Below are 13,963 nucleotides of genomic sequence, written 5' to 3' on the forward strand. Positions count from 1 at the left end.
TACATTCCGGACCGCTGGCCTCGGTGTCAGGAATGTTTTTCCTGTCCCCTATGCTCATTAAAATCAACTCATTATCGTATTTTTTTTCCCCCTGCGCTCTTGGCTTGGCCATCTTGCTGAATTCCGTCCACGTTGCTGCACAATACCCCAGGCGGATTGTGATTTGGGGGCGGGGCTTCATTTTCAAGTGGCTTTTGACACACGTTCTGACTCCTTCTCGCTGCTATAAAAAAATTCAATCACGTTGGAGGTCGCGCGTTGACAAAGACTAAAAGTATCTTTCAGCGTGCTCCAAATACAAGAGGGCAGAGAAACCGTGGTCCTAATAAAACCCTCACGCGGGTGTTGGGCTCGATGGGGACTGGGGGGTCGTTGGCGTTAGGACTTGGACAAGAACAGCGAAATGAGATTGGCCGGCGAACCGTGACGGCGGGTCGTTTTACGCACTCACACTCTCGGGACGCATCTAGTCATTGAAATAAAAAAAAAATAAAAAAAACACCCGCTAGATGTGACCGTTCGATTCGGTGGCATCTTGATTTGATTCGATATGGCACGGCTGTAGATTTGGTCAATATGTAGCAGCATTTAAAAACGATTTAAAGCCCGAAAGTTAATCAAATTCAAAGGAACAAATCATTGCCAGCAACATCAAGGCGATTGATTACGATTCATACCCGATGTGTGAACGATTCAAGGATCGTTTATCTTAACGATTTGATTGGACGTGGCTGAATCAAGACCGATTTCTGACTCAAAACGCCTTTACATCCCACCCCCGATATATAATTGACCAAAACCTGACTAACAAAGTGAAATGAAGATGAGAAAAATGGAATTTTCAAAGTTTCATTCTACTACGTTGCAAAGTCGATTTGAATTTGATGAATTGTCGAGCCCAAGTTCACACAGCGACACATTTTGGCTGCAATATGAGCCCAGTTGGTCACAGTATCAATCACAGGTGTGATTGTCCCGGGGATAAATGGGCCTAATAAGCTAGTGTGTGTGTGTGTGCGGGTGCGTGTGTGTTAGGGGCGGTGTATAAAATCGATGTGATTGAGCAAGTAAACACCATATGGGAGTCACATCATTGGCAAAGCTGCCCGCCTCCTACATGAGAACCGCTCGAAGCTTCTGGCCCAAAACAGTCCAACTCCCGCCAGATTCTGCTCGGGCACGGGAAGGAGGGGCGGGGAGGGGAGGGGGGAGGTCCGCCGCCCCCTCTTCTCCCGAGTCGAGGCAGGATCAGGGGGGAAGCTTCTTGGGTTTGTAATTAATGGCAATTACGCAGAGGCGGTCATTAATCTTGGCAGCCCGGAATTAGCTGATGAAAAACAAAAGCGTCCGTCCGTCGCCTGCAGCTGTCATTAAGGAGACTGGAAGCACAACGAGGCTTTCAAAGCCTAACCTGGCCTTGAAACATCGATCCTGACTGGAGACTCAACTTTGAATCTCTATAGCCCGACCGTTGAAGCATGAAATCACAAATCCAGGCTTTGAAATCTGAACCAGGCTGAGTAGAAAAACCATAAAGATGGTAATGGGAAAAAAAAAAAAGACTGAAAGATGGATGAGGAGGAGAAGGTGGTGCTGGTGGTTTTGGGGTTGATACCTACCGCGCCCTGCTGTTATCTAGCTCCCAGCCTCTGGACTGCTCTGGTCTAGGCTGGGCCCTGTAGGCTCACTGGGGCAGGGCGACCCAGAACCACAAGTCTGCCAGCGTGTGGCCGAGCGGGAAGAGGAGAAACAGGAGGAAAAGGAAAAAGAAGGTTGCCAAGATATTAAGAAGGGGAGCAGGCAGAAGGAAACAGCTTGTTAACAAGAAAAGAAAAGAAAGGTGCAGCAAGTTAAAAGAAGAAAGAAGAAAATGATTGCACTGTGCAACCAAATCCTTACAACGGAATTGCAGGACATTTGAAATAAATAAATAAATAAATAAATATCGAAAACACATGTACTATGACCATTATTGAATATTATTTTAAATGAATATATATATATATATTTTAAATATGTTAAGAAATACAAACATTACTTCCAGGCTTATATGTAATATTAACTTTCATGATTGATCCATTCATGAATTTTCTGACCAGATCATGTACGCATGCATGGCGTCATTGGAATTCTAGCGAGCGACAAGTCGGTCTTATTGCACGGAATTACTAAAAAGTGTCAACGGGAGTTTGCAAAGCAGCATGCGGAACACGACACGCACACAAACAAAAAAGCGCAGTGCCTTCCCTCCGAGGACCCGCCGCGTTTCACAGCTCACTTCACAAAAAGCACAAGCTGTGTTTTCTTTCCCCCTTCTTCCGCCTTCATTCAATCACACTTGTCTTTATTTTGGCGACCTTTTCATCACACGCCGCCGCCGTTGTACACTTTTTATTTTGTGAAGCTTCTCTGTGCTATTCAGTCAGGCTCTGTGACATTTGCAGCTGAGAGTATAAAAAAAAAAAAAAAGAAAAAAAAAAAAAAGAAAAAAAAAATCTCCCTCTGTGACCCGCCCTCTGTCTTTTATTTTTTATTCTCCCCTAAAATGTCTGGATTGGATGCGTTAAAACCAAAATGATTGTTTCACGCCTGGAGAGTGAGCGGTGGCGAGTGAAGGAGGAAGGACTTGAAAACGAGAGGAGACAAAAAAGGGTAAGAAAGCACCAGAGAAGGTCAGTGACTCCGCGCCGGAAAGATTAACTTCACGGCCGGACATCGAAAGTGACGTTTGTTCAGTATCTGCAGTTATGAAAAAAAAGAAGAAAAAAAAAAGTCGACGGCAATTCTAAACTTACAGCATCTTCCTCGCCGCTGCGGCTCGGGCTGCCCTCCGCCTCCCCAAACGAGTCATCGGTGGGCGGGTCGGTGGCGTCCGTCGGGGGGTCGCTGACGTGCGAGGCGGATGATTTGGAGGGCGAGCACTGGTGGGGGGCCGGTGTGGGGGCTGCAAAAAAAAAAAGCGAGCTCACGCGAGGAATGCGGCACTCGTGTGTCGAGCATCGATGATGTCGTTGGTGACGACTCACGGGAGTTGGTGGAGGGCGTCGTGGAGGTGACCGGCGTGAGGTTCATCTGGGAGATGTCAAAGTCGTCGCAGTCGTCCGTGTCCTGGGCGGTGCCGACGCGGCTGAAGTAAGTGCTGAATGCCTCTGAGGTGCCCGCTAAGCCGTGCTGCTTCTTAGACGGCATCGCCGGCGGCTTTGCCAGCTCAAAATCCTAACATAAAAAAAAAATCATCATTTGAATTTGCACCTAAACAACTTCCCGCGGCTCGTACCTTGAACATCTCTTTGCCCATCTTCTTCGCCCGCTCCTCACGTTGCGGACTCGACGACGCCGATGGAGCCGCGGCGCCTGCACCTGAATGCGTTTCGCCGCCCGGCGTCGCGGCGGGGACGGGGGTGAGCGCCTGGAACACGGCGGCGGCCGGCAGCGTGCCCACGGGCTGCGTCGGGAGGTAGGCTGCGGGGGGGAAGGCTCCGGCCGCCATTGCCGCCCACTGCTGCTGGGTGGCGGGGAAGATATTGGCCTGCCCCCAGATGAGAGGCTGGCCGCCCGGCAGAACTTGCGCCACCGGGCCCAGAGGGGACTGGACTCCGAAGGCCAGCGGCGTCTGGGCGGCGAACGCCTGCTGGGACCAGGCTCCGGAGGGAACCGCTCCCATTGTCACGTAACCTGGAATGAGACGGCGACAAATAACTGAGACGTTCACGAAGATGCCGCCCATGCGGACGAGGTAGATGAGCGCGCAATTAAAACATCCCCCGGCTTTTTCTTGGACACACAGACTCACACGTACGTAGATAATAATCCATGCGTCAACGGAGAACGCTGGCCTACTTGCGCCTGAAGCTAATGTAGCATCTCTCCACGGTCACGGCGAACGAGCAGAATTACCTTCGAAACGAGGCGGCGTCGTTTCGGCCAAACAGGCTCATTAAAATGGCTGAAATTCATCAGCTGAATCTTGAGCGTGGACGCACTTGCTCGACATTCAACGTGGTGAGGGGAGGTGGAAGGTGTTTCGAGTCTTTTTCTGCTCACGCCTCATCCACACACAAGTACCGCGACTAGCGAACCAGAGGGTCGCGGCTATCTTTCTTCTCGGCCGCCTCGGCCCGCAGGTAAATCAACAGCATCCGAGTCAGCCGGCTAATGATGCGTTTTATATTCCCCTCACAGCCGACGCCACCTCCTCTCCTCATCAACATTTCATTTCTATTCTATCCCTCCCTATTAATCACATCCTGTTCTTTTACTTCCCTTCTCACCTCTGCCAATCGACTATATTTGACAAAAAAAATGAACTAAAGGATGGACACCGAGTACAGAAAAAATATTCCGCTTCGGTGAATGCTAATGAGATTCCATTTAGGCTAGAGATGCTAATTGTTAGCTTGCATGCATATGGCGTTTGCCATTCGTATGTTAGCGTTCATGCGCGAGCGGACCAAAACGTGATGTCCCAAATTCTTGAAAACTAAAACGTTCTGCTTATTTTTCCACACCTGAGGGCACAGACGAAGGGTTGAAAGGAGCAAAGAGCTCCGTGGGTGGCTGCAGGCCTAGCGACGGGTCCAGGGAGTTTGCAGGTGAGGCGGGGGTCTGCCGAGGTGACACAAAACAAGGCTTGAAAGAGAATCCAAATCCCCAAAATTGCGCATGCAAGGTGACGGCGGTTACTCACCGACGGCGAGGTTATGTCAGGGGGTGTGGACATGTCTCCGAAAAGCTCTAATTGGTTGATATTCTGAGAATCACAGAAAGGACACACACTGGGAGTCAGGCTAGGACGTTTGCCGCGCCGCCTCGGCGTCTGGCATCCTATTGTGCGACATGCACGACTCGCGCCGCATGCAAAACATCAAAAGGAGCTGATGCCACTTTACCTCCACGACTGCCGAGGCAACAAAGAGCGAGATACACAAAGATGGGGGGGGGGGGGGGGGGGGGTGGTGAGATGAAATGATTATATGATGACATACCTACCGTGAACATATTTGTCCAACAGCCAGATTGATTGCAAAATTACTCACGCTAGTGGAAATGATTGTGGGACGGGGGAAAAAAACGAGTAAAAGTAAAACCAATCTTTTTTTTGCTGTTAATAACCATAATTTAACACAATGCACACTGGAAATAACATATGTCGCATGGTATTGTCAAAGTGCTAACAGGCTAGCTAACATTTCATGCTATCCAAACATTTAGTTCCCATCTCATTGATAAGTGAAACGTGTACTTTTTGGAACAGTAATCAAGTATTTCCACCTATAAATGTACTTCTTTTTTTTTTACTTTCCACCACTGTGACCAACTAAAAACAAAGCCGCAGCGTCCCGACGTCGCTCTGGGCGAGTCGTTAATGTCCTCCCATTACGGCGGATCAGCGGCGCGCCTCCGAGCGTCTCGCTATCAAAGACGGCAGCCTTTCCATTTAATCAGAATCTATTCTGTATTTCCGCTCTTCTGTAATTTGCCCCTCGTTCTGTGAATTAATAATATCTTAAGGCCAGTGTGAAGCGAAGGAAAACTATTTTTAGTTGTGAAGGAATTTAGGAGCCTTGAATACACGGTCCGAGATTTGCATAAATCATGGATCCGGATCATTTCTGTAGAGATAATGAATGTTCTTAGAATATCTTCCCGCTCGCCACCATCTCGCATAAACCACCGAGCTTTTCATGTAGAAAAGATGTACATATACGCTATATATTTATTACTTCTATCAGAAAATGGAATCGCTGCACGCGGTGTTTTACATTTATGGGGAATGGGTGGTGATTTAGCGAGAGAAGAGGAAGGCTTGGGAAGGCTGAGTTATGGGCTATTTTAAGTGCGTAGGAGATGGAGATCGCTCGGCGAGACAATGGGATGCGGATATTGATGATAGCCCGGGTAAACCGTTGTGCGGCGACGTGGGGGCCCGCGTGATTGAGCGCGTCAAATAAAGCGTTTCCTTCGACGTTTTCATAACCTCAGTCTTGTTACTTAAAGTCTTCCAGGCGATAAATGGGACGGACAAAAACTATGGTCTTTTCAAACACGTCCATTCTTACTTTTGGTCGCTATGACAACATCAAGGTTAGATGTATTATTCATAAGCAAAAAAGGGGTCAGGAGTCGGGGCAGCGACTCCCGACAGCTAGCAAAAAAAAACAAAAGTGCGGTCAAGATGACAGGAGGTCGGCTGACAAAAATTTCAACCGTCCTTACCTGAGAAACCGTGTCCAGGTTTAAGTCTATGAGATCCACCTGCTGATGCTGCTCCTCACTTAGTCCCGCCTGGGGGGGTTGCGAATGATTATGAGGATGATGATGTTGATGATGATGGTGGTGGATGCTTTGATGTCCGTTCTGCAATCAACAACCTCGACGTTAGATAGGCTGATGGGATGAAAATGGCGTGACACGTGCAAACGATATGAGCAAAAGGGAGAAATGAGGCTGATTTAGGAGGGAAGGTGTTGCTCTCGCCAGGTGCTACACACACACACGTGCACACACGCAATCGCACACAGGAGATTTCAAGAGGTTTAAGGATCATCCCTACCTTAACGTCTAAACTACAGCTCTGAGCTGCCTTTGTGTTTCTGTAAATCCTCCTTAAAAGTCTCAATGTTCTGAACTAAGAAAGACAGATACATCTTCGCCGCCCTCTTTTAAACAAACTGAATTCATCAAAAACAATGGATTGCTATTGTTTTGTTACGGCCATAAAACGCCAGCTGTAATAAACAATGACGTATCATGAATCGTCAGACGGCTAATTTGTGTCATTGTTTCACCCAAATGTGCCATTATTTCATCCCCCGTGTTAGCTAAAATGCTACGTGGCGAAACAGATACTCACAAAAATCACTTGACATTTGACCGAATGGCCAGTTAAACGCTCCGCTAAATGTTTCTGTTTAGCCAGCTAATGAGCATTAAATGAAACTGATAAGAAATAAGTCAATAAAGCTCATCCAAGCAGTGTATCACCACCGCAATTTGTCGATACTTTGCTGTTGGCCTCAGATGGCGTCCTAGCATAAAGGGGAGTTTGCAAAAGAGAGGTGAACCTTCTGGAGTTAGCTTAGCGCTAGCTAGCCGGTAAAACAGAACATAGATGAATCCTGAAACCCAACGTAAGTTACTTCAAAAAAAGAAAAATACTTCGGACAACCCCTAACCCTAACCCTAGTTTGAAACCCTAATTAGGGATCCTAAAACTGGTTGGGAACCCTAACCCTAGGCTGAAAGCCCAGTCAGAAACCCTAATCTTAGAAACCCTAAAAGTAGTGTCCAGCCAGGGCTGGAAACCCTAACCCTAGTTTTAAAACCTAGTTGGGAACCCTAACCGCGTTTTAAAACCCTAACCCTAGTACTAGATTCGCGTTGATGCGGGATTCACTGTTTAAACTGTAAAAAAAAAAAAAAATAGCAAACTGGGATTTTGGGGGCGAGCCCGACTTTTACCTCGTAGCCTCTTTTGGCCCGTTCCTTTGTCCTCGTATGTCCTGGCCACTGCTTATCAATTAGCCATCTCCAGTGGGGAAACTGTAATTACCTGTGTACGTGTTCCCTCAAGTAATTAATGCAGCCTCTATAATTAATGCCATCTTGCTGATCCCCTGCAGAGTGACTGATCACAACTGCAAACACACACACTGACCGGCGTGAAAGCTCAAACACATTTGGAGCCCGATAGGAACACGACACAAAGAGATTACGGACATGTTTCTCTTCCCCCCACCCCCCCTAAAGATAATAATCGGCGGTAAAAGCGACTACTGTGTGCGGACTGGGCGAGGGCGTGTGTTGATTCAACACCAACACTTGGCGCAGGGTCAAGGGCTCAGTAGATTGGAATGGCCTCGCCGGGGTGTGTGTTTTATTGATCGCCGGCCGTTTAAGATGGTGACACAGTAAATAACAGAAGCGATTGCTTTGCGCAACGGGGTCACGTTCAGGGGGGGGGAGGGCGTTATCATCTCATCCCAAAAGTTGTCGCCTATGCACACGCGCGGCGCAATGTTCTCGCTTTATCTGCTATCGATTTCGGCCTGAAGATGAAATAAAGGCTAAATCCACTCTAAAGAAGCGCTGCAGGTAATCACGCTGCATAAAAAAAAAAATTGCATCTCACCAGCAGCGAGTGATGAGCCGGAACGCTTCCATTTGCAAAGTGCATCATTTCTACGTTGTTAACCGCAGCGGGAGTTCTTTGTTGTTTATTGTGACTTAGTTGCTTAGCTTAGGGAAATGATTCTTAAATGATCAACCCCAACCATACCACCAACAAATCTGAAAATGCGCCAATCAAATTCAATAATGAACTCAATACAAAAGTGCGAAAGTATCCCTATTTGTGACAGTTTAACTGGATTAGCGTCTCGGCAACAAGGTAAAATGATTAGAATGGCGTCGACGTGATTTTGGTTCCATTTAGTCGATTTGAGCTCCTCTAGCAATTAAAGTCGGACCTCCTAAGCACAATTAGTCTTTTTTTGACTGTATTCTTAAATGCAAACTGATTACCATCAAATCACAACAACATATTTTCATGCCCGTGATACATTTAACTGTGATTACTGCTTTTGACCAACTGGAGGGAGAAAGTATATATTTTTTTAAATCCCACCGAGACGGTGCGAACGAGCTCAACGCGAGTGAAAATATCGCATTTGTTAGCTTGCGGACACATGCCAATACGCCAGCCATCCAAATCGCAGCATGTGCCGCAGGACGGGCAAGGCCGAAGACACACGGACGCGGAAACGCACACACAAGTGTGCCTGTAAGCTTCTTAGCGAAGCCCGCGTTGAGAAGCCCAAAAAAGAAAAAAAGTGAGACTAATTCCCAGCCGGCCAAAAATTCACACAGAGAGACTGAACTGCCTGCGGTGAGGTGGCCCAGCCCGGCTTTAGCTGTTCAAGGAGGACTAAACACAGAAAGGAGCCAAAGTGACTGGACTTTTCAAAACGTTGGCTCCAGGTATCAACAAGAAATGCTTGAGCGCACTCTATGTAAACAGAATTTTTTTTTTTTTCCCACTTTGGCCCACAAATCAACACTTCAATATGCTGAAGGTTAACCTATGCAGCTAATCATATTCAAAAATAATAATAATAAACAATCTCAACCAAATATTGGTGTTGAATGATGAAACTCTCCAAATACTTGACACGTCGTAAAATAGACGATATTGTCTATAGATGGCGCCAAAGCACGACATAAAGCTCCTCAACTCACTTCAAGAATGTTCCTCGCCATTAAAGTGTCACGGGTTGGTACACAATTATCCTCAACTCACTTCAACATAGTGCATCGAATTGAATATGCAGTTGTGCAATAAATAACCCGCAGCGAGCCGGACTTTAGACACTCTTGATTTACACGTACACACAAACGATGTAAAGCAACGTGCCAAAACTAACGTGGCAGCACAGAAACACTCTCACAGACAGACACACACACACACACACACACACACACACACACACACACACACACACACACACACACACACACACACACACACACACACACACACACACACACACACACACACACACACACACACACACACACACACACACACACACACACACACACACACACACACACACACACAGGGAGAGCGGCCCTCTTATTACGACTCTGGAGATTTTAGCAGATTAAATCCAGCGGCAATATAAGCCGCATCTTTATGGGCAGATAAAGAGCAGTGGAGTTACAGCCCGCCGCTGCCGCCTGACAGTAGCCAAGGTCATCTTTCATTAGAACTGCCGGCAGCGGGAAGCCAATAACTAAAAAGATATATACCACGTGCACACATCCATACACTAACTGGGATGTGCGACTGCAGTGGAATGTATGAGCGGGTGGGGAAATTCCAATTTGAAAAAAGAAAAAAAGAAAAACGGACCCGCTGAGATCCCATTAGATTACCATTAGATGCCGTCGTGTGGCTGGTTGGTGTACACGTGTAGATAAGAAATCAGAGGAAAGATGACGGTGACATAATGTGTGGCCTATGCAAGGTCATGCGGGTTTGGCACTGGATGCAGCGGCAGGCATGCTTAATTGAGCACCACAAATACGCACACAATACACACAAGCGGCGCCGCCGTTGACCACGCCGGGCGACAGGAGGAGGAGGGGGGTGGGCATCGGACACGCACACTGCACAAAGCACTGGGTCCCAGCAAACCTCTCAGGGGGAACCATAAATGCATTACTGAACAGGGGGATATTCTGAGTGATGCTCACAGGGGGAGGAACGAGTTGGGCGATTATGGCGGGGTCGATCTGAGAGGTTTGACTGAGGGTGTGTGGGGGAGGCAGGCGGGCAAACACGGCGTCACTCACTGGGTGTCGCTTTGGGACGTCATAGACCCCTTCCTTCTGCTGGCTGGTGGGAACCTACACAGCCGGACGCAAATCCAGAGCACAGCCAAGAGAGCCCGTTACCTCGACATCAGATGGAGTGAATAACAGACCTCTCTGATTGGGCAATTTTCAAAAAGGCGTTGCTAGGTAAATAAGGATAAAAATAGATTGTGTCGTATTTTTAACTCGTATGAAAAAACGAAATATGACGAGAAAGGCTTTGTAATTTTCCCAAACTCATCCATCAAAATTTAGCCGAATGCTCTTTTTGGCGTTGGTGCTAATCAGAATTAAAATCAGCACTGTCAGATCTCACCGGTCGCGTCTCAGCCAATGAGGGAGCCGTTTGGCTGTCAGGTGATCGGGATGGATAAAATGAAGCTTTTCACCCCGTCGACGTGTAATAACTCAGTGTCACGCACTTAATAATATTCCGTGCCACAAAAACGGAAAGATCTGACAGCATGTGTGCGACGAGCGGCTACAATAAGCGCTGATGGAAACAAATAGAGATTGTCTAGTTTAGAACAGTGGGGACATTTTAATAAATAGCCAGGCTGAGATTCTCAATGACTCACTTTCGTCTCTAGAGGACTGGAGTGGTATTACTCCCTGCGATGAACTCATCGTTTAAAGCTAACCGATTCTTCACTTTAAATATTTAATGGCACTTTAATTTTGCGTGAATTATTTATAGATACATGACAAATGAATAAAATGGGGATTAAGAACAATTAACAAATAAGACTAAATATAATAAAACAAAAATACAATAAAAATGAATGACCCGCAACCTTCAAGTGCATAAAGCGGTTCTGGATGGATCAAATAAATCTTCCTTATACAAAAAAGTAACTCAGTTTTACATTTTAAGTGAAGAAAATGAAAAGCGCTTCCACTTGCATCGACTCAAAGTTGTTACGCTGAGCCGAGGGCGGGTTGAGGCCGAGTAATATTTAAAAGTGAGCACGGAAGCGGCTTTAAAAAAATAATTGGAACAAATCCAATGTATCTGGCCGCCGTGAGAGGCCTACTAGAGAGACTCGCCGTATTCGTCTGAATCATGCAAGAGCGGATATGTTGGCTAATGAACAGAAATGCATACGAGTTTGGCTTGCAATCTATATTAGGATGCAATCATGGTGGCATTCCCTGCGCGGCCGCGTGGAGCAAAGGGATGAATGTAGCGCGCGTTGTCCCTTGTTTACTCCCGTTGCATGTTTATTTCCAGAAGCGGCCATCTTTATTCATACATCAGCTCCTCTGTGGCTTCGGGCGGCCTCACGTTTGCGTTGTGCGCACGCCGGCGCTCTCACTGGCGCTCGCTCTTATTTTCCAATCCATTTTATTTAAAGATCAAACGAGAGTCTGGTGATTAATCTTTCTTTTCTTTCATCTTGGCGGGAGAAGAGGATGAGGAACCATGTCGGGGTGTTGGATGGGGGGGCGGGTCTCGCCTTCCGCACCGGCCAGGAATAACCTCCGCATCCGCTCCCCGCCCTCCACCTTTTCCCGCCCCTCGGAGGTCTACCCACGCCGCTCGACTGCATTTTTTTTTTTTTTTTTTAAACCATGCTCTTTGCTATTCACCGTGATATAGCACAAATTTTTTGGTGGTCTTTTTTACATTAAGTTAAATACTGTAGAATATTAAAAACATGAGTGGTCTAGTTAGAGTTTATAATTTCCCAGAGATGTGACAGCAAAGCTCTACTTTTGTCTAAATGAAATTCCTCATCTCACTTCAACATAGTTCCTCTGCACCAACAAGCTACAAGTTGGCGTACGTAATATAATTTTATTTTTTTTGCGAGTATACCTGATAAATGCTCTCGTCTGATTGGTCGCGGATGGGCTCGTGTCCGGCCTCAAACACAATGTACTACAGCCCCGGAAGCACAGGAAAGAGACAGGGAGAGGGGGGGAAGAAAAGAAAAGAAGAAATGGAAGAAGTCGAAAGAGAAAAGTCAAACAGCATTTGTTGAAAATCAACTGATCATGCAAATCCCGCAAACATGCACGTGGATACATTTGGAACCCGGGCTATGGTTCCGTTAGTAGCGAGCAAGGGGCTGTCTCCCCAACACAGTGCACAAACACACACACACACACACACACGGAGAGGGGCAAGGCAAAAAGGTGGCGAAGCGGGGGAAGTGAAGCAAAGCTTGCCGAAGTTACCTGATAGACCGGGTCCTCCAGATCTTCCTCCAATATCGTCTGCGGATGAGCCAAGCCAAGAAAGAAAAAGCAAAGAGGGCAGAAAGGGTTAAACGCATTACGCGGCCAAGTAGAGAGAGTAGGCGGAAAGCATAGGCCAAAAAAAAAAAAAAAAAAAAAAAAGATATAATTAACAATTATGTAGAAAATGAAAGAAAGAGTCTCGGGCTTCCAATCATTCGGTAATTTGGCAAGCATCAGACAAAGAGAACGGAAAGCGCAGCGGGCAGACGGCGCCATGAGCGGGACCTTAAATGATCCTTTTTTGCTTTCATTGTTGTCTAGAGGCTGGAGTGGCGCATAAACAATTTTTTGAATTTGATTTTTGAACATCTCAACCAATGCTTTCAGTTGATGGAGAAAAGAATTTTGACCTTGGATATTTTTAATTTGACAAGGGTGCTCAAATCTTGGGGACTTTGATAGCAAAGGGGGGGGGAAAAAATGGCTGACAATCAGTGAACTGGTTGTGGACCACACTGACAGATGTACCTGGTAGACAGCCTGCTCACACTGTTTGTCCTTCTGGGCCTTCTTCTCCATCTCCTCACGCTGCTTGATCTCGTAGATGAGCTGGAACAAGTCCCGCAGGTCCAGGATCACTGGTTCCGCCTGATTGGAAAGAGCGGGGGGGGGGCATAAAGTTAATCTGGAATAAACTTGCATGGAGACACACAAATACAAACGGTACATGCACCATAGTGTGGCACTTCCCAAAACACACGCACACACTTGAGTGCGGCGCCACAATTCACAAATTGAGCATCTTGTTAGAGGCAACGACTTTTGTTGGTGTGTCTGATTGTGACTCCTTCTACCCCCCCCCCCCCCCAGTAGACAAAGCCGCCGTCTGTCAGAATGAATTATTCTCACAAAGTGCTCTTGCCAACGAGCGGCACACTAACGAACAAAAACACACTGGCGGCGCCACCAGCTTCCATCACTTTCTTTCCCGCCCCGACAGGCTTCACGTTCGAGGTGGCAAAAGTACTCACACCCCGCACAACTATATCAAGGAGCAGAAAAGTCACGAGAAGCACAAAAATGAAAGTAACTTCCCCAACACTGCTCCGAGTGAGTTTCAACACTTACGCTAATTCGACCGTCACCGAAACAAGCCTTTGAGTACGACAAGAGTTTCAGCCCTAATCAATTATTGACCTCCAGCATTTTGCGTAGTGCACTCGGAGTTCACAGACGGGGGGGGGGGGGAAAGCGCAGCTCTATTTTAGCGCCGCCGTTCCATGAGACAGTTTCTCCGCCTCGCGCCACTCTTGACAGGCCCGGCCCGAGGGGAGTGTGTGAACGTCTGCTCCTGCTGGGCTGTCGACACCAAACATATTGTCACGCTGTCACATTCGACTCG

General features: G+C 47.1%; 1 protein-coding gene across 5 annotated transcripts in view; it reads right to left on the reverse strand.

Annotated features, from left to right (window-relative positions):
* dab1a (DAB adaptor protein 1a) overlaps positions 1 to 13,963 on the reverse strand; it is a 90,364-nt gene that overhangs the window by 1,074 nt on the left and 75,327 nt on the right. For 4 of the 5 annotated variants that reach the window (XM_085928863.1, XM_085928865.1, XM_085928864.1 and 1 more), the window contains 8 exons: positions 13,090 to 13,209; positions 12,559 to 12,597; positions 6,217 to 6,357; positions 4,688 to 4,750; positions 4,509 to 4,605; positions 3,278 to 3,675; positions 3,027 to 3,216; positions 2,796 to 2,944 (listed from right to left, as the gene is read on the reverse strand). In XM_085928863.1, coding sequence (XP_085784989.1) covers positions 2,796 to 2,944; positions 3,027 to 3,216; positions 3,278 to 3,675; positions 4,509 to 4,605; positions 4,688 to 4,750; positions 6,217 to 6,357; positions 12,559 to 12,597; positions 13,090 to 13,209 — 1,197 coding nt within the window. The remainder of the gene's footprint in view (positions 1 to 2,795; positions 2,945 to 3,026; positions 3,217 to 3,277; positions 3,676 to 4,508; positions 4,606 to 4,687; positions 4,751 to 6,216; positions 6,358 to 12,558; positions 12,598 to 13,089; positions 13,210 to 13,963) is intronic. The other variant, XM_085928866.1, reaches the window with a different exon arrangement.

Source organism: Syngnathus leptorhynchus, chromosome 13, assembly GCF_054491065.1.
Source record: "Syngnathus leptorhynchus isolate UIUO chromosome 13, UIUO_Slep, whole genome shotgun sequence".
In the NCBI taxonomy this organism is placed as follows: Eukaryota; Metazoa; Chordata; class Actinopteri; order Syngnathiformes; family Syngnathidae; genus Syngnathus; species Syngnathus leptorhynchus.